This window comes from Tamandua tetradactyla, chromosome 8 (genome assembly GCF_023851605.1).
Source record: "Tamandua tetradactyla isolate mTamTet1 chromosome 8, mTamTet1.pri, whole genome shotgun sequence".
NCBI classification, from domain to species: domain Eukaryota; kingdom Metazoa; phylum Chordata; class Mammalia; order Pilosa; family Myrmecophagidae; genus Tamandua; species Tamandua tetradactyla.
Window position 1 is genome coordinate 19,166,910 of NC_135334.1, and position 20,800 is coordinate 19,187,709.

General features: G+C 40.2%; 1 protein-coding gene across 3 annotated transcripts in view; it reads right to left on the minus strand.

Annotated features, from left to right (window-relative positions):
• The window catches only part of SORL1 (sortilin related receptor 1), a 180,985-nt gene that overhangs the window by 130,095 nt on the left and 30,090 nt on the right, over positions 1–20,800 (minus strand). For all 3 annotated transcript variants that reach the window (XM_077112638.1, XM_077112637.1, XM_077112639.1), the window contains exons 4-6: positions 20,017–20,178; positions 18,102–18,169; positions 13,051–13,231 (exon numbers count right to left, since the gene is read on the minus strand). In XM_077112638.1, the coding sequence (XP_076968753.1) occupies positions 13,051–13,231; positions 18,102–18,169; positions 20,017–20,178 (411 nt within the window). The remainder of the gene's footprint in view (positions 1–13,050; positions 13,232–18,101; positions 18,170–20,016; positions 20,179–20,800) is intronic.

Below are 20,800 nucleotides of genomic sequence, written 5' to 3' on the forward strand. Positions count from 1 at the left end.
TCACATACCACACAATCTACCCAAAAGTATACAATCAATAGTTCACAGTATCATCACATAATTATGCATTCATAACCACAATCAATTTTAGGAGGACATCTTAATTACCCAAAAAGAAAAAGAAAAAAAGAGAGAGCATGAAAATCAAAACCATCCCCTAGCCTTTATCCACCCCCATCACTGATCCCTAGCATTGGTGTGGTACATTCGTTACTGGTGATGAAAGAATAATAAGACATTACTGTTAACTACAGTCCATAGTTCGCAATTTGTGTGCTTCTTCCCCATATACCACTTTCTTATTAACTCCTTGCAATAGTTTTGTACATTTATTCTAGTTCATGGAAGAAATATTTTATAGTTATATTGTTAACCACAGTCATCATCCACCACAAGATTTACTGAGCTGTACAGTTCCATGTTTTAACCTCTGACTTTCCTTCTGCTGATATATATCACTCTAAACTTCCCCATCAACTACATCCACACACAGTTCAGCACTGTTAGTTAAATAATGTGCTATCTGTATCCATTTCCACTCGTCTGAATTCAACCAAAAATTCTGGACATCTTAAGCAATCTCTCCCTCTTCTCTAGCCAGCCTCATTCTATCTCTGGTAACCCATATTCTAGATTCTCTGTGTATAAGTTTACATATTATAATTAGTTCATATTACTGAGATTACACAATATTTGTCCTTTTGTGTCTTGACTCAACATAATGTCCTCAAGCTTTATCCATGTTGTTGCATGCTTTAGGACTTGATGACTTCTAACTGCCAAATAATATTCCATTGTATGTATATATACCTCATTTTGTGTATCCATTCACCTGTTGATGGAAAGTTGGGTTGTTTCCATATTTTAATAACTGTGAATAATGCTGCTATGAACATCGTGTGCAAAAGTTTTTGGCTTTACTGTTGTGTATGAGTTGTAAGCATAAGGTGCTTACACCTAGCTTTACCCTTGCATAAGCATAAGCATCATTATAATAAAAATTATTTGTCCACATTTTGTCTTAGTCAATTTTCCTAATCAGGAATTCAGTTCTCAGTTGGTCACCAGGAAGCCCACAATCTTGAGGAAGTTATTAAGTTTGCTGCTATCTCTGATCAACATTAGAGATTTAATTAGCATAATGCAGGTTAGAAATTGAGTTTTCAATAGTGAAATTAGGGGTTGGTTAGTCAGAATAGCGAAAGCGAGAAAGGGTTCTCACTTTGACGATCAGCAGAATTAAAGAACCTGAAATGGGTACAATATTTTAAAGACTTCACCCCAGAACGGGCAGGGCATAACAACTTAGGGAGGTCTGTAACCTGTACCTTTAGGGGTAAAGCCCTTGCACTAGAGGATTCCGGCAGCCTGATGCCAACTGAAAAGAATAACCAAATCCTGCTACTAAAACAGGGGTTAGCAAATTCTTCTGTGCAGGGCCAGAGAGTAAATATTTAAGTCTTTGTAGGCCGTAAGTTCTCTGTCACAACTGTTCAACTCTGCCACTGAACCACAAAAGTACCATGGGGACTTCCGGAGAAGATGGCGGCTTAGTAAGACGCGCGGATCTTAGTTTCTTCTCCAGGACAGCTACTAAGGGAGTAGAAACGATAAAGAACAGCGCCCAAAGCCATAACAGAGATAAAAAAGACAGCGTACCCCATCCTGGAACGGCTGGCTGGCTGAGAGAAGCCGCTCGGGTGAGATCACCGAGGCGCGCGGGCTTCACCGGACGGGGCGGCAAGCGGCCGGAGTCACTCCCTTCCCCCTTCCCGGGCCGGCTGGGAGAATTGGAGAGGCGGTCCCCTGAAACCGCGGCGGCTGGCGCCCACACCATGCACAGCCCCCCGGACCAACTGAGAGAATTGGATCGGAAATCCCCAGGCCGCGGAGAACGGTGACGGGTGGGGGAGGCCCCTTCCAAACCCGTGACTCCCCGGGAACGTGCACTCTCCCGGGCGGGCCCCTGCCGCTGGCGCCTTCCTGCCACGCTTGTCGCCCGGGCGACGAGGAAATTCGGACGGGCGCTTTCCCGGGCTGCGGCGGCCAGCAACCCTCCCCGCATTTGGACCCCGGGCCGGCTCGAACCCTTCCAAGCCGCTTCGGCTAGCGAACCTCCCGGACGGCGAGAGTTTTCCAAAGTTAAAGGTCCCACAGCACCTTTTACTGGTGGGACCCGCAGACAAACGTGTGCCACGAGCGCCACCTACTGGGCAGGATAAGAAAAACAAAACCCAGAGATTTCACAGAAAAATCTTCCAAACTTTTGGATTCAATACCCAGGGAAATCTGTCTAAATGCGCAGACGCCAACAGAAGATAACGGATCACGCTCAAATAATTGAAAATATGGCCCAGTCAAAGGAACAAATCAATAGTTCAAATGAGATACAGGAGCTGAGACAACTAATGCTGAATATACGAACAGAAATGGAAAACCTCTTCAAAAACGAAATCGATAAATTGAGGGAGGACAAGAAGAAGACATGGGCTGAACATAAAGAAGAAATAGAAAAACTGAAAAAACAAATCACAGAACTTATGGAAGTGAAGGACAAAGTAGAAAAGATGGAAAAAACAATGGATACCTACAATGATAGATTCAAAGAGACAGAAGATAGAATTAGTGATTTGGAGGATGGAAGATCTGAATTCCAAAAACAAACAGAAACTATCGGGAAGAGAATGGAAAAATTTGAACAGGGTATCAGGGAACTCAAGGACAATATGAACCGCACAAATACACGTGTTGTGGGTGTCCCAGAAGGAGAAGAGAAGGGAAAAGGAGGAGAAAAAATAATGGAAGAAATTTTCACTGAAAATTTCCCAACTCTTATGAAAGACCTAAAATTACAGATCCAAGAAGTGCAGCGCACCCCAAAGAGATTAGACCCAAATAGGCGTTCTCCAAGACACTTACTAGTTAGAATGTCAGAGGTCAAAGAGAAAGAGAGGATCTTGAAAGCAGCAAGAGAAAAACAATCCATCACATACAAGGGAAACCCAATAAGACTATGTGTAGATTTCTCAGCAGAAACCATGGAGGCTAGAAGACAGTGGGATGATATATTTAAATTACTAAAAGAGAAAAACTGCCAACCAAGACTCCTATATCTAGCAAAATTGTCCTTCAAAAATGAGGGAGAAATTAAAACATTCTCAGACAAAGGGTCACTGAGAGAATTTGTGACCAAGAGACCAGCTCTGCAAGAAATACTAAAGGGAGCACTAGAGTCAGAACCGAAAAGACAGAAGAGAGAGGTATGGAGAAGAGTGTAGAAAGAAGGAAAGTCAGATATGATATATATAATACAAAAGGCAAAATGGTAGAGGAAAATATTATCCAAACAATAATAAGGCTAAATGTTAATGGACTGAATTCCCCAATCAAAACACATAGAATGGCAGAATGGATTAAAAAACAGGATCCTTCTATACGCTGTCTACAGGAAACACATCTTAGACCCAAAGATAAACATAGGTTGAAAGTGAAAGGTTGGGAAAAGATATTTCATGCAAATAACAACCAGAAAATAGCAGGAGTGGCTATACTAATATCCAACAAGTTAGACTTCAAATGTAAAACAGTTAAAAGAGATAAAGAAGGACACTATATACTAATAAAAGGAACAATTAAACAAGAAGACATAACAATCATAAATATTTACGCACTGAACCAGAATGCCCCAAAATACGTGAGGAATACACTGCAAACACTGAAAAAGGAAATAGACACAAATACCATAATAGTTGGAGACTTCAATTCCCCACTCTCATCAATGGACAGAACATCTAGACAGAGGATCAATAAAGAAATAGAGAATCTGAATACTACTATAAAGGAGCTAGACTTAACAGACATTTATAGGACATTACATCCCACAACAGCAGGATACACCTTTTTTTCAAGTGCTCATGGATCATTCTCAAAGATAGATCATATGCTGGGTCACAAAGCAAGTCTTAACAGATTTAAAAAGATTGAAATCATACACAACACTTTCTCGGATCATAAAGGAATGAAGTTGGAAATCAATAATAGGCGGAATGCCAGAAAATTCACAAATACGTGGAGGCTCAACAAAGAAGAAATTGCAAGAGAAATTAGTAAATACCTCAAGGCAAATGAAAATGAAAACACAACATATCAAAACTTATGGGATGCAGCAAAGGCAGTGCTAAGAGGGAAATTTATTGCCCTAAATGCCTATATCAGAAAAGAAGAAAAGGCAAAAATGCAGGAATTAACTGCTCACTTGGAAGAACTGGAGAAAGAACAGCAAACTAATTCCAAAGCAAGCAAAAGGAAAGAAATAACAAAGATCAGAGCAGAAATAAATGAAATTGAAAACATGAAAACAATAGAGAAAATCAATAAGACCAGAAGTTGGTTCTATGAGAAAATCAATAAGATTGATGGGCCCTTAGCAAGATTGACAAAAAGAAGAAGAGAGAGGATGCAAATAAATAAGATCAGAAATGGAAGAGGAGACATAACTACTGACCTCACAGAAATAAAGGAGGTAATAACAGGATACTATGAACAACTTTACGCTAATAAATACAATTTAAATGAAATGGACGGGTTCCTGGAAAGACATGAACAACCAACTTTGACTCAAGAATACATAGATGACCTCAACAAACCAATCACAAGTAAAGAAATTGAATTAGTCATTCAAAAGCTTCCTAAAAAGAAAAGTCCAGGACCAGATGGCTTCACATGTGAATTCTACCAAATGTTCCAGAAAGAATTAGTACCAATTCCCCTCAAACTCTTCAAAAAAATCGAAGTGGAGGGAAAACTACCTAATTCATTCTATGAAGCCAACATCACCCTCATACCAAAACCAGGCAAAGATATTACAAAAAAAGAAAACTACAGACCAATCTCTCTAATGAATATAGATGCAAAAATCCTCAAAAAATTCTAGCAAATCGTATCCAACAACACATTAAAAGAATTATACATCATGACCAAGTAGGATTCATCCCAGGTATGCAAGGATGGTTCAACATAAGAAAATCAATTAATGTAATACACCATATCAACAAATCAAAGCAGAAAAATCACATGATCATCTCAATTGATGCAGAGAAGGCATTCGACAAGATTCAACATCCTTTCCTGTTGAAAACACTTCAAAAGATAGGAATACAAGGGAACTTCCTTAAAATGATAGAGGGAACATATGAAAAACCCACAGCTAATATCATCCTCAATGGGGAAAAATTGAAAACTTTCCCCCTAAGATCAGGAACAAGACAAGGATGTCCACTATCACCACTATTATTCAACATTGTGTTGGAGGTTCTAGCCAGAGCAATTAGACAAGAAAAAGAAATACAAGGCATCAAAATTGGAAAGGAAGAAGTAAAACTATCACTGTTTGCAGACGATATGATCCTATACGTCGAAAACCCGGAAAAATCCACAACAAAACTACTAGAGCTAATAAATGAGTACAGCAAAGTAGCAGGTTACAAGATCAACATTCAAAAATCTGTAGCATTTCTATACACTAGTATGAACAAGCTGAGGGGGAAATCAAGAAACGAATCCCATTTACAATTGCAACTAAAAGAATAAAATACCTAGGAATAAATTCAACTAAAGAGACAAAAAACCTATATAAAGAAAACTACAAAAAACTGTTAAAAGAAATCACAGAAGACCTAAATAGATGGAAGGGCATACCGTGTTCATGGATTGGAAGACTAAATATAGTTAAGATGTCAATCCTACCTAAATTGATTTACAGATTCAATGCAATACCAATCAAAATCCCTACAACTTATTTTTCAGAAATAGAAAAACCAATAAGCAAATTGATCTGGAAGGGCAGGGTGCCCCGAATTGCTAAAAACATCTTGAGGGAAAAAAACGAAGCTGGAGGTCTAGCGATGCCGGACTTTAAGGCATATTATGAAGCCACAGTGGTCAAAACAGCATGGTATTGGCATAAAGATAGATATATCGACCAATGGAATCGAATAGAGTGCTCAGGTATAGACCCTCTCATCTATGGACATTTGATCTTTGATAAGGCAGTCAAGCCAACTCACCTGGGACAGAACAGTCTCTTCAATAAATGGTGCCTAGAGAACTGGATATCCATATGCAAAAGAATGAAAGAAGACCCATCTCTCACACCCTATACAAAAGTTAACTCAAAATGGATCAAAGATCTAAACATTAGGTCTAAGACCATAAAACAGTTAGAGGAAAATGTTGGGAGATATCTTATGGATCTTACAACTGGAGGCGGTTTTATGGACCTTAAACCTAAAGCAAGAACACTGAAGAAGGAAATAAATAAATGGGAGCTCCTCAAAATTAAACACTTTTGTGCATCAAAGAACTTCATCAAGAAAGTAGAAAGACAGCCTTCACAATGGGAGACAATATTTGGAAATGATATATCAGATAAAGGTCTAGTATCCAGAATTTATAAAGAGATTGTTCATCTCAACAACAAAAAGACAGCCAACCCAATTACAAAATGGGAAAAAGACTTGAACAGACACCTATCAGAAGAGGAAATACAAATGGCCAAAAGGCACATGAAGAGATGCTCAATGTCCCTGGCCATTAGAGAAATGCAAATCAAAACCACAATGAGATATCATCTCACACCCACCAGAATGGCCATTATCAACAAAACAGAAAATGACAAGTGCTGGAGAGGATGCGGAGAAAGAGGCACACTTATCCACTGTTGGTGGGAATGTCAAATGGTGCAACCACTGTGGAAGGCAGTTTGGCGGTTTCTCAAAAAGCTGAATATAGAATTGCCATACGACCCAGCAATACCATTGCTGGGAATCTACTCAAAGGACTTAAGGGCAAAGACACAAACGGACATTTGCACACCAATGTTTATAGCAGCGTTATTTACAATTGCAAAGAGATGGAAACAGCCGAAATCTCCATCAACAGAAGAGTGGCTAAACAAACTGTGGTATATACATACAATGGAATACTATGCAGCTTTAAGACAGGATAAACTTATGAAGCATGTAATAACATGGATGGACCTAGAGAACATGTTGCTGAGTGAGTCTAGCCAAAAACTAAAGGACAAATACTGTATGGTCCCACTGATGTGAACAGACATTCGAGAATAAATTTGGAATATGTCATTGGTAACAGAGTCCAGCAGGAGGTAGAAACAGGGTAAGATAATGGGCAATTGGAGTTGAAGGGATACAGACTGTGCAACAGGACTAGATACAAAAACTCAAAAATGGACAACACAATAATACCTAATTGTAAAGTAATCTTGTTTAAACACTGAATGAAGCTGCATCTGAGCTATAGGTTTTTGTTTTGTTTTATTTTGTTTTGTTTTGACTTTACTATTATTACTTTTATTTTTGTCTCTATATTAACATTCTATATCTTTTTCGGCTATGTTGCTAGTTTTTCTAAACCGATGCAAATGTACTAAGAAATGATGATCATGCATCTATGTGATGATGTTAAGAATTAATGATTGCATATGTAGAATGGTATGATTTCTAAATGTTGGGTTAATTTCTTTTTTTCCGTTAATTTAAAAAATAAAAAAAAAGAGAAGGGGTAATTGGAGCTGAAGGGATACAGACTTTACAACAGGACTGGATATAAAAACTCAGAAATGGACAGCACAATACTACCCAATTGTAATGCAATTATGTTAAAACACTGAATGAAGCTGCATGTGAGGTATAGGTTTTTTGTGTTTTTTTTTCTTTCTATTAATGTTTTAATTCTTATTCTGTTGTCTTTTTGTTTCTTTTTCTGAATCGATGCAAATGTACTAAGAAATGAATATGCAACTATGTGATGTCATTAAGAATTACTGATTGTACATGTAGAATGGAATGATTTCTAATTGTTTTGTTAATTCTTTTTTTAATTAATAAAAAAGTTATATGGATAGGCAAAGGAACTAGAATAGCTAAAATAATTGTTAAAATCAATCAGCATGATTTCAAGACTTAGTACTACACTAATCAATACTGGATGATAATGGTGGAGAGGGAGATCCAGATCAATGAAACAGAACAGGGAACAGAAATAGCTCCCCACAAATAGGGCCAAATGATTTTTTTCAAAGGTGCAAAAGCAATTTAATAGACGAAATAAAGCCTTTTCAAATTATAGTGTTGGAGAAACTGGACATCCACAGGCCAAACAAACAAGCCAACCTCAACCTAAGTCTCACAGCTTATAGAAAAATTAACTTAAAATTGATCATGGACCATTGTAGTGTTTTTATAAATGTAAAATGTAAAAGTATAAAGCCTTTAGAAAAAATATAGAAGAAAACCTTTGGGATCTAGGGCTAGGCAAGGATTTCTTTTTTTCATCACAGTTGTATATTCATCATCATGATAATTTCTTAGAACATTTGCATCAATTCGGAAAGGGAAGTAAAAAGACAACAGAGAAAAATTCATACATACCATACCCCTCACCCCTCCCTTTTATTGATCACTAGCATTTCAATCTATTAAATTTATTTTAACATTTAACAAAAAAAAAAAAAAAAAGTAGCCATGGATGGACCAACTATAAGTAAATGCATATGGCTGTGTTTCCATAAAACTATTTACAAAATCGGGGCAGGAGAGGCTACAGTTTATCAATCTCGGCTCTAGAATATCATGTCCACATGATGCAAGGTGTGACTGAATCATCTGTAAGGAGAGAGGACAATTTATCAAGCCCACAGATCAGCTCCTTCCTTACAGATACACATTTGTGCAAGAAATGCCTGAGACTGGATTTCAAGACAGTCTGGTAGTAGATGTATGAGAGTAGTTAATCCTGTACCTTGTACCTTTTGGTAACTACTGTTATTACCAGAAAGAACCTAACAGTTGAGTATTACCAAATTAACAAATTCATGTGGGTCAATTCTGCAACCACATTATTCCCTTAATAGCCCAACTGTTTTCATGTGACTGTTAAGACAAGTAAGTGCACTTCATGTCAAAAAACAAGAAATAGTTTTCTGGTCAACCAAGATGGCAGCATGAGACATTCCAGGGTTCCACTTGAATCTATGAACCACTAGCAAAAACCGGCAGAGCCATCTTCCTCAGGGCTCCAGAAAACAATTAAAGGGTTGCAGTAATTGGGCAAAGGACAAATCAAGAAAAAGAAAACTTTAATACAATAGGAAAAGCTCATGGCACTCTTGCTAACCCCTCCTCCCAATCACTGCGAGTCAACCTGTGCTGTCATAGTGGGTCCTCGTCCCATTCCAGAGAGAGCAAAGGAACCCCTTTGTATAGACTGGTGTGCATGTATGTCTGTGCCAATATATCTGGTGTTAGCCTAAAAGATTGAATCAGGATATCCTCTACCTCACTACCCAGAATGTGCCCTGCACACAGAAGAGGAGCAGCCTGCAGACAGCTAAATCGGCGTTTGAAACAATCAAAATGCAGTAGCCTGTGGTAAAGGATTACCAGCTCTAAGATGTACAATAGAGTACCCAGGATAGGGAAAGACTATTTCAAAGGAAGAAGAGGGGGCATTCGGATCCCTTCAATAGGGGAATTCATAGGGTCACAAGCACATGCCTAGGCCAAGAAGCATGTTCAGAAAAGACTGGAGAAAACCCTGTACTTTCACATTGGACTAATCTTTAAGTTCGCTGGTAGGAGGATGAAGTTCCAAAGGAGTGCATCAGCCAATATAGAGTCAATGTGCAAAGACTGTGAAAGGTATCTTTGACTTGAGTGTTTGACATTCGAAGTTATCTCTTTGTATCATTAGGTAGATGTATATTTAAAAACAGCTTGGGGACTAAATTCCAAAGTTAATACATTAAAATATTAAAATGTAGTATGCAACAAAACAAAAGATTAGAAGGCAAACAAAGAAACAGGAAATGACTGTCCATTCAAAGGAACAAGATAAAACATCAGAAACCATCAACAAAGAAAAACAGATTTTGGAATACTGAACAATTTGAATAAATGGTCCTAAATTGCTCAAAAAGCCAAACAAAAACATGAACAAAGAACTAAAGGAAATCTGGAAAATAACAGATGAACATGAAGAAAATATCACCAAAGAGATAGAAATATTGTAAAGAAATTGGAGCTTAAGACAACAGAAACAGGGAGGGCCACGGTGGCTCAGCAGGCAAGAATGGTTGCCTGCCATGCCAGAGGACCCGGGTTCAATTCCCAGTGCCTGCCCATGTAAAAAAAAAAAAAAAAAAAAAAAAAAAAAAAAAAAAGAGATAACAGAAACAGAAATTTAAAATTTAAAATTCCCTAGAGGGGTTCCACAGAAGATTAGAGCTGCCAGAAGAAAGATAAAGTGAACTCAAAGATAAGACCACTAAAATTATTTGAGTTGAGGAGGAGAAAGAAAAATAGTGAACAGTGAACAGAGCCCAAGAGAGTTGTGGGATACCATCAAGCATACCAATATACACATTATGAGAGTTCCAGAAGGAGAAGAAAGAAAGGGACAGAAGGAATAGCCAAAGAAATGATGGCAGAAAGCTTCCCAAATATAGCAAAAGACATGAATATACAAATCCAAAAAGTCCAATGAAGCCCAAACATGATAAATTCAAAGACGGCCACAAGCAAACACATTTGTAAATGCCAAAAACAGAGAATCTCAAAAGCTGCAAGAGAGAAACAACATGGCATGTATAAAGGTGCTCCAGTAAGATTAAGTACCAATTTCCCATCACAAACCATGGAAGCAAGAAGGAAGTGGGATGAAATTTTTAAAGTGCAGAAAGAAAAAAATTGCTAACTAAGAGTTTTATATCCAGTAATACTGTCTTTCAAAATTGGAGAACAGATTAAAACATTTCAAGGTGAAAAAAAAAAAAAAAAAAAGCTGAGCAGGTTCAACCCACTAGATTTGCCCTACAAATAACACTAAAGGGAAGGACAATAGACAGTAGAACAAAGTGGATTAAAGAAATAAAGATCTCCAGTAAAGGTAACCACATGGGGAATTAGAAATGCCACAACTACTGTAGTGCGTTTGGATATATAAGTAGATTTTATACTTCTTACAGATTCTCAAATGCAAATGCATAAGAAGTAATGCTGAATCTATAACTTTGGACACACAACACTTAAAGACATAGTTGTGACAAGAACAAAACAAAACTATCTGCTAAGTACAATGCATTGTACAAGACACTGAGCAGTCTATCAGCAATGATCAAAACAGACATGATGGCTGATCTTACTACCAGCCAGAAGTAATTAAAATTTCACCATAGATACTGTGTAAAGCAGCTATCTCTGAAGAATAAACATAGCTATTAGACTGAATGTAGGACACATTAAACTCTACTGGAGATAAACTTAAATTCTTGGGTGGGAGATATAGGAATAATGGGATTAAGAGAAATGCATAACAGCTATCTTCCCCAGCCTCAAATCAGGCAAAAAGGACAAATCTAGGAATCAGAGTCTTAGAATTATCAAATTAAAATCATACAAACAAATTCAGGCCCAAGAAACAAAAATAGAAAAGATAAGAAAACTGGAAAACTGGAGGTTTAGGTGACATTGTAACTCAGTATTTCTCAACCTGATGTCATAATACACCAATGCTTAGGCCTGATTTCTCAGCCCCATGGGTTCCATGGAGATATATCTCCACCCATTCAAGGTGGGGTTGCTTACGGGAGCCCTTTAAAAGGGAACCATTTTGGAAAAAGCCTCAGAGCCACGAGAGCCCACACAGTCAGAGACCTTTGCAGATGATGAAGGAAAACACCCCCAGGGGAGCTTCATGAAACAAGAACCCTGGAGAGAAAGCTAGCAGACCTCGCCATGTTTGCCAGGTGTCTTTCCAGTTGAAAGAGAATCACTGAATGTCGTTGGCCTTCTTGAACCAAGGTATCTTTCCCTGGATGCTTTATTGGACATTTCTATAGACTTGCTTTAATTTGGACATTTTCACAGCTTTAGAACATGTAAACTTGCAACTTAATAAATTCTCCTTTTTAAAAGCCGCTCCATTTGTGGTACATCGCATTCCAGCAACTTGCAAACTACAACACATGTGATGGGGAACCTCCCTTGCTTTTAGCCAACCACATCTTCTCTTTCATTCAAACTTTACTCCCTGCTTTCCCCAGAGGAGGAAGGCCTCTTTCTACCCAAGAATCCTACCAAGACAGTTGACCTGCTTCCAATCACATATGAATAAATGAGAAGCTGGAGGAAAACAATTACATTTTATTTCAGTCCCTAAAGGCTAACAGTGACAGAGAGCAGAGCAATCTTCCAGTTACCAGAGGCCTTCACCAGAGCCTGTAGTCAAAAAGGGAAGGGTCACCATTAAGGAAGCATGTTATAGCCCCTTCAGAATGGCAGCCTAACCAGGTCTCAGCCAGGCCTTTTTTTTTTAAACTTAATACAAGAGTGATAAAGAGGGAATTAGACACAGCTACTAGGCAAGTCCTGTTAAATAATCAGCACTGGTTTTAAACGAGGAAACCCTCCATTTCAGCATCTGGCTCCTACACATCAAATCAAGGGGAGGATTTTCCCAAAGGCTGAGAGTTAAGCTACTTACTGACAGCTGGAAGCTTAATTACTGCTTTTCTTAGAGCACCCACTCCCACTAGCCAATGACTACACATTCTATTAGCTATGTAAATTAACGTGTCCAAAAAATCTCAGAGAAATCGGCCTACGTTTAAAGGAAATCAGGCAGTAGGAAGAAAAGGGAAAAAAAAAGATCACCAAGTTCTGTTTTCTTTCAACTAGGGATTTCAAAGAAACATGTGCTTGTTACAGATGCCTAGATGCCAGGAAGCAACCAAATTCCTAGCACCTAGAGACATTTGGAGACGTTATTCTAAACTTCTCCAGTTCCCCAACCTCCCAGGACCTTTCAGGCTCTTTGAGACTGTTCACAAATGCCCAGCATCTTTCCGTCACACTCCCTCTAACATATTCATTGAAACCCTTTGCTTGTGGAAACTCATTTGTTTTATCACAAAATGTCAAACCCCAGAAAGAAGAATCAAAAGCAGTTTATTTCTTGGCTTGTTCAACTTACCACCACCTTTGTGGCAAACATGTACTTGTCCCGAAGCTGAAAGTCCTTCACTTCTTCAAGGATCACTTCCTGGTTTTCCCTGGACTGGAAGAAATCTGTACTACGGAAAACTGTAGAGTAGCCAGAAGGTTCATGGCGTTCAACGTAGATGGTGTTTGGCTTGTCATAAGGATCAATTCCCCTGAGAGAAGAAAAAGCGGTTATTATCATCTCCATGTTTAATCATTTGAGGCATGGAGGTTATACCATAAGGGCAATCAGCTAGAATCTAGAGCTGGCAAAGTGACCTCCAAATGTACTCTCTGGGCCTCAAACCTATCCCTTTGCTTCTTTCTTAGCTTGGGATAAAGGAAAAGGAGTAACTGCCATTGGTAGAGCATTTTTTGCATTTCTGCTATTTTTTTCAAAGCATCCTGGGTTTAGCTCCAGACAAGCTCTCACCAAGATTGAGAAAAGCAGTAAAAGAGAAAAAGCAAAAGAAAAGGTGGAGGGGTGCACAGGTGGTTCCGTGGTGGAATGCTCGCCTTCAATGCAGGAGACCCGGCTCAGTCCCCAGACCAGGCACCCTGCCACCACCACACCCCCCGCCCACACACACACCAAAAAAAAAAAAAAGAAAAAAATTAAGAGAAAAGGTGGAGTGTTTCAGAACAAATAACCACACTGCTGTCAGCAACAGACTGCCTAAAGCTGGCAGGAGGTTTCTGGCCTCAGGCTATGGACCTCAAGGAATTAAGGAGACTGCTTATTTCCCCCAAGACATTCTTTTCCCAGAAGAACAGCACTAGTGGAAACCACTTTCTCTATCTGTGAGCCTGATCTTTCCAAAGGATCCAGTCCTTTCTTTTTCTGTCTGTCCCCTGTTGAGTTCACTGATCTGTACAACCTGGGTTCACCATACTGGTGCAACTTCAATTCCCGTGAGACACTTCACAAACTCTTTCTTACACATATTGATCTCCTCAATGTCCTTCAGAAATGAAGGGCTCATTTCTCCCTCGGGATGTGTCCCATGTGCAACTCTGATCTGTCATTTAACTCCCACTCATCCTCCAAGGTGAAGTTCAAGCTCCCCTCTTCTGGGAGTCTTTCCCCATGCGCTCATCCCTACTCCCAACACAGGTGGTGCTCCTCAGTAGCCTTCAATACCATACACCTTTTATACGAGATTTAACTTCAAACAAAGGTGTGGATTGGTTGGGTGGGTTTTGGAACCAGTTTCATTACTTTACACAGCAGCACTTCTTATACACTGTAGTATATCGTTCACTATATACTGTGATTGTGTGAGCTTCCTAGAGAGGACAGATGCCTTTAAAAGCCATGTCCTATATTTCTTTTGCATTGCACAGGGGTCCTAGCTGAATCAGTACTTGCTGCTTTGGGACCAAAAGCTCTTCCAAACTAAGACTGGAGAATGACTAGGTCCAGCTCCTGAGGAGGAGGATCTCGGGGCTCATGTCCCTCCACATCAAGACCCTAATAGCAGCTTTGGTGAGATGACTCACCCTCCCCAGGTTTCCTAACATTCACAAGGAGTGCAAAGGACCAAGCAAGCAAGTGGGAAAAATAATTAGGAAAATAAACAGGAAAGACAGCTTCAGAGTGAGGATGCAAAGTGATGACCCAAGGAAAGACAGAAGGGCTCGCTTGTGTACTTTCCTTTGTACAGTTCCATATTCACAATGGCTCTCAGAATAATGCAGGTAATGAAATAAAAGTCCTTCGAGATGTCAAGAGCATTCTCTCAAAAAGAAAACAAAAGGAAAGGAAGGGAAGAAGGGAGGGAGGAAGACAAGACACAGTGGGGAGAAAAAGGGCCTCCTTTCACAGCTGGTGAAGACTGGAATTTTGCCCTGCAATCTGGAGTGTTACTAGGGTGGTTACTAGGACCAGCGGCCTTGGTCTGAGCGGTTCACAACCCTTCTTCACCATCTAGGCGTGAGGGCGTGGGTGGCGACATGTTCTCTCTTTTTCCACAATTAGAAGTACTGCGTAAAGTGCTTCCTCTAGCCCAGAGGATATGCAAATCAGAATGAGGCTGCCTGGTATTTTTAAAAGGGGGGAGGGGAAAGAACTTTTATTCAGATATTTTGGGACCCAGCTCACCTCTATTATTTCCACCTACCCCAAAGCAGCAGCAAACATCTTGACAGAGAAAGATCTGTGACTTCCATCCCATTCCTCTTCCATAATCCATATACAGTTCCAATATCTGGACCCCCCACTTTTGAAAGCTACTCCACCTGCAAGCTCTTCTCTGCAGTCACTTGACCTCCCACTTCTTATGCTCACTCACAACAGCTTCCTGTTCTCTTTACCCTCATTCAGAAATTCTGATCCTTGCTTCATCTCTGAGCACAGTTTCCACCTGGCCTTACCCGCCTTCCACACAACCCTTTAGTGATGCTCCAGAGGCATCCTTGAGTCACGCTCTACCCCACCCCTACCCCAAGCCACCATCCATTGCCAATCTGCAGCCCTGGGCAACATCAGCCGTCTTCATTCCCACTGCTGCTGGGCTGCCACTCATTGCTAAACAACTTTATACCATCATTCTGTGAGAGGTGAGATGATATTCTCATTTATTTGGGGATCCCAAAGGAAATTCAACCCCCAAAATAGCCTAAAATCCCCTGACATTAGACATGAAACTGTTTCAAATAAGATAGGTCGGTCCTTTCCCCTAAGATATCTGCATGTCTGCACTGAAGCAGAAGGTACAGCACACAAATTCCCAAACTGGAAGTTCCTTTATTTAATCCTAATTGGTTGTCCCTTTAGTATATGGTTCCCAAACAAGGTAAAAGAGCAAACTGCCTCTTTAAACTTCAAATAAAGCAGAAGTTATAATGGTATTCCTTGGGTGAAGGAGACTGTGGTTTGTAATTTCACCATGACCACCAAATATTTGACCAAGTAAAATAATAAAAGGGTCAGAAACAGCTGCTCTCTACGAAAAGGAGGCCAGCTGGAGCCTGGAGATACCTGGCTGTAAGGCCCCTGCAGCCCATTCATCATCACAGCTCTCACTTACTAAAGAAGCAAAACCAACACAAAGATGCTTCTTTTCAAAGGAATAGCTAGAGGAAACATGGACAGCAACTAAACTTTGTTTGGTTATTATACATAATGGGGAATAAGTCAAAAGACAAATGACAAACTCAGAACTATAAAGGTAATTGTACACACATATATTTACCTATCTCCTATCAAAGACAAGGGGCTAACCTCAAATAAATCAAGAACAAAAAGACTGTCAAGATGTCACACAAAAAAACTAAGTAGAAATGACACTTGAACCAATAAAAAGATGTTCAAACTCATTTATAGTAAGAAAAATGCAAACTATAATTACACTGAGATACTTTTTCTTACCTAGAGGACAGGCTGTGGAAAGACATTATTCTATGGTGTTGAGAAAATTAAACACTTTCTATAGAAAATCTGATAATATCTACCAAAGTTTAAAAAAATTCAGTAATTTCTTCACTGGGAATATATCAGTGCACAGAACTGATAAAAATACCTGCCCTTGTGGAGATTTCATTCTATTGAAGAGAGACAGGCAAATAATAGGTATGATAATAGGGAATACTGGAAATATTAGGTATAATAAGAATACAGCTGGGTCAGACAATTGGGAACAGGCAGGGGAGTGGCTATAATTTTAAATAAGATGTTCACGGTAGGCCTTATTTGGAAGGTGTTATTTGAGCAAACACTTGAATGAGGTAAGGGGGTGAGCAATAAAATGGTTGTGGAGTAGGAGATTCTGGGTATATTTTGATGGTGGAGCCAGCAAGACATCCTGACAGATTGAATGTGAAGGATGAAACAAACGTGGAATCAAGGATGACTCGAAACTTTTCAGCCTGAGCAAATAGAAAAATGGATTTGCCATTAATGGACATGGGGAAGATTATGGGTGGAGGTGTTTTGAAGGAGGTGATGATAAAGAGTCAATTTGGGAGGAATCAAATTTGCAATGTCTATTCGTCACCCATGTAGAGGGATGGAGTATAAGTTAGATAGACCCATTGATCCAGCAAGCCCTCTCCTAGGATCTATCCTACAGTCACCTGCACATATACAAGATCATATACTCAAGAATATAGACTGCATCATCTAACAGCAAATGATCAGAAGCAAGTATAACTAGAAACAACTGGACTCCTGGAAGCCCAGCCCTGTTTATTTCATTGTCCTTCTAAAAAACCTACAACGGCTCCCAACTGCCTTAGAATTCAGTCCAAATTCCTCCACCAAGCACTGCACATTCCATGCCAAATTCCTTTCCAAACTGAACCCAACAGGTGTCCAAAAATAAGACTCGGTGTTCTCCACCCTGGCACCACAATGTCTCATCAATCCTTTGGTCCTTCCACTCCTCTCCCAGACTCCCTGTCCTCCATTCCTCGGCTGTATCCTACTGTTGTGCATAGCCTGGACCAACAGCAATCTCCCCAGGAAGCTGATCCCATCTGGAAGGACTGTGGCCCTCCTTTGGCTTCTCAGACTATGCCTTTTACTTCTGTGCTTCTTTTATAATGCGTTATTTTCACGAATGCCTTTTCTTACCTCTGAAACTATAATTTTCTCAATGACCATATATATAAATTATTCAAATTCTTATACCCTAATGTATCTAGTATGTTTTATATTCAACACTCAAATATATATATATATAAAATGAATGAAAAATGAAAGTATTTTATATAGAGAAAAATGCCTACTTCTGATATAATGCTCTCAAAGTGAAATGAAGGTCTTTAGAAACTCTAATACATGCAAGATCTCCAAGATACCTCTACCTTCCCCATTGAACTGAAAAATGCAGCTCTCTATCACTCTCTCACAAATAATATTCCTTTCTCATTGCCCCCAGTGAGTTCATCATACTTAAAGCTATAATTCTAGGACCTGGAAAATTTGTTTTCCAAACCAAATGCTTCACATTTCAAGTGCGTGCAGGTTTGTCCACAATAAAGGAGCTAAGACTGGAAAACAGAGATGACAGAAGACAACATTTCTTAGATGGTCCAGCTTACCAAGAAAACGACTTCACGTGTTCCTGAATCATGACCCAGGTCTGGCCAAAATCATCCGATTTCCACAGCTGCAAAGATCAAAGTGTTGAGAAGTGTTAGTGACGCAACCCAGATCCCCTCACCATCCCATACCCACTAAAATCCTGCCTTATGTAACATACTGTCTAGGAAAACCAGCTGCAAGGTCACCAAAGCCAGCTAGGTCACTCTGAAAGCAAAAAAGGGCAGGGACGGAAGGAACAGTTTCCACCTTTGCATTCTTCTCCATGAGTTACTAAGACTCTAAATAGTAACTGTAAGGAAAAATGATTATAACTTGTCTTCCATTTGTGGACTGCAGAAATTACATTTTACTCAGCCTATCCCCCCAGGTGATGGTAAGAGCAAAAGGATTACACTGACCACTTCTTGCCTGGGAAACAGGGTCCTTAAAAACTGAAAATAGAGCGGAGGAGATATCGGCTAAGTACAGGGTCAAAGACCAAGTGAAAGGAATTGTTCTAGTTTGCCAGCTGCCAGAATGCAACATACCAGAGATGGACTGACTTTTAATAAAGGGGGATTTATTTCATTAGTTCTTCAGAGGAAAGGCAGCTAACTTTCAACTGAGGTTCTTTCTTACATGGGAAGGCACAAGGTGATCTCTGCTGGCCTTCTCTCCAGGCCTCTGGGTTCCAACAACTTTTCCCAGGGTGATTTCTTTCTGCATCTCCAAAGGCCTGGGCTGAGCTGCGAGGGCTGAGATGAGGTGTGTTGAGCTGCTTGGGCTGTGCTACGTTGAGCTCTCTCATTTAAGCACCAGACAGTTAAGTCAAACATCATTCATTGCAGCAGGCACGCCTCCTAGCCGACTGCAGATGTAATCGGCAACAGATGAGGTTCACGAACCATTGGCTCATGTCCACAGCAACAGAACTAGGTGCCTTCACCTGGCCAAGTTGACAACTGAATCTAACTACCACAGGAACCAACTGAGTATGTGGGGAATGACCAGGAATAATTAACTTGCTGATCTTTGCCAAAACCCCTCAACTTCCAAAGATATCACATGAGGGTTCCTTTGGCCTTTAACCATGTATTTAGTATGAAACCCAAAATAACAAGAATCCACCTACACTGGTAAACTGACCCAACCCAGACTTAGGTTACTCCCTAAGGCATGCAAAGGTAAACAGATCATGTTTTTACTTAAACAACCCGCAGAGAAAAAGAAATGTTCCGAGGTTCCACTGCACACACACATACAAAAACAAACATTCAAAGCTCATCAGCAATCCAATCAAACAGGATTTGCAGGTTTCATAGGTTTGTGCCAGACCAATATTCTTGACTTGGCAAATTTCAGCCTTGAGATATAAATCCTAGTCAGGTTCTCTCCCCAACCATTCCTCTTTGCTCCTAACCCCATATTAAAGGAGGAAAACACATACATTTATATTATACACACACACACAAAGGAAAAATGTTAAAGTTAATGATAGTGTCAAACAAATGGTAGGCAACAGGATATTTAAATGGAGGATAAGGAAGGCAGAAACAGAAATTTGACAAGAGGTCCCAGCAGTGCTCAGACTTCAGACTTCCCTTCACTAGCTCTCTCTGATTAAATTCCAGGGCCTCGGTTTACCCCAAGACCTACAAAGGCTTATGCGCACTTAGAAAGGCCTGATGTTTAACTAACAGGACCTGCCAAGTACTGGGTGACGATCCCTGGCTCGGATACGATGGACAGTGCCAGGGGGATATAGTTTTTCTCACCCACAGTAAGTGATAGGGTAACTACAAAGGATAAGCTTGAAAGAGAAGGAGTGGGGAGAGCAGAAGGGGAGGTCACTCAAAGGACATGCAATCCACCCAGACAGGGTAGGAAACTGGAGGAGTCCCCACTCTACCATGTTCCACAAAGCTCTCTTACCTGCTTGTTGGGGTGAGACCTGTCGAAGCCCAGGAGGAGGTCTGAGGCCTTACTGTGTAGGAGGAGATCAGCCGCCCGGAAAGGGATGGAAAAGCCTTGGACAGTTCTGCAGAAGTCAAACGTGATCCAGAGGTACTGGACATAAGCATCTGCAAAGATATACTGCAAGAGAAAAAAGATAACCTCAGTGTAGGGCTTGGCCAGTGCCCCCAACCTTTCCCAAAAACAGCATGAGGGTGAACGAAGAGCAGGGACAGGCCAGCACTAAAGAAGCACCAGGGCTCACGGGGAGACAACGGTATCTCACCATCTCTGGCAGTGAAAAGGTGCTGGTACACCCAGATAAAGCCTAGGGAAAGATGGGGAGAGGAGCTAATGAAACCATAGATTGGTCTGCTTCAACTATGTAATGAAACCAGTCAAGCCTTTCTATTTTTTCTTTCAACAAACTTCAACGATCTCACTTCCTGGAGAGTTAGCTACTCAACACAATCAGAAGGTGGCTACTGGCTAACAGGATAGAGAAGTCTCACTCCTCAGATTGGCTCAACCGAGAAAAGAGTATGCACGATGGGATGGCTGTCCTGCATCCTCTGTGCAGAAAGACACAGGGCACTTCTTCCAGGAAAATCCTTAAAATCACATCCATCTAGGAAGGAAACTTCTGCCTCTTAGAATTATACGAGGTGCCAGGGCCACTCTGGGGCTCAAGCTGCACCATGGCAGACCCACTATGGGGCAGAGCAGGAAGTGTTCTGGCAAGCAGAAACCTTCCTTATCTTAT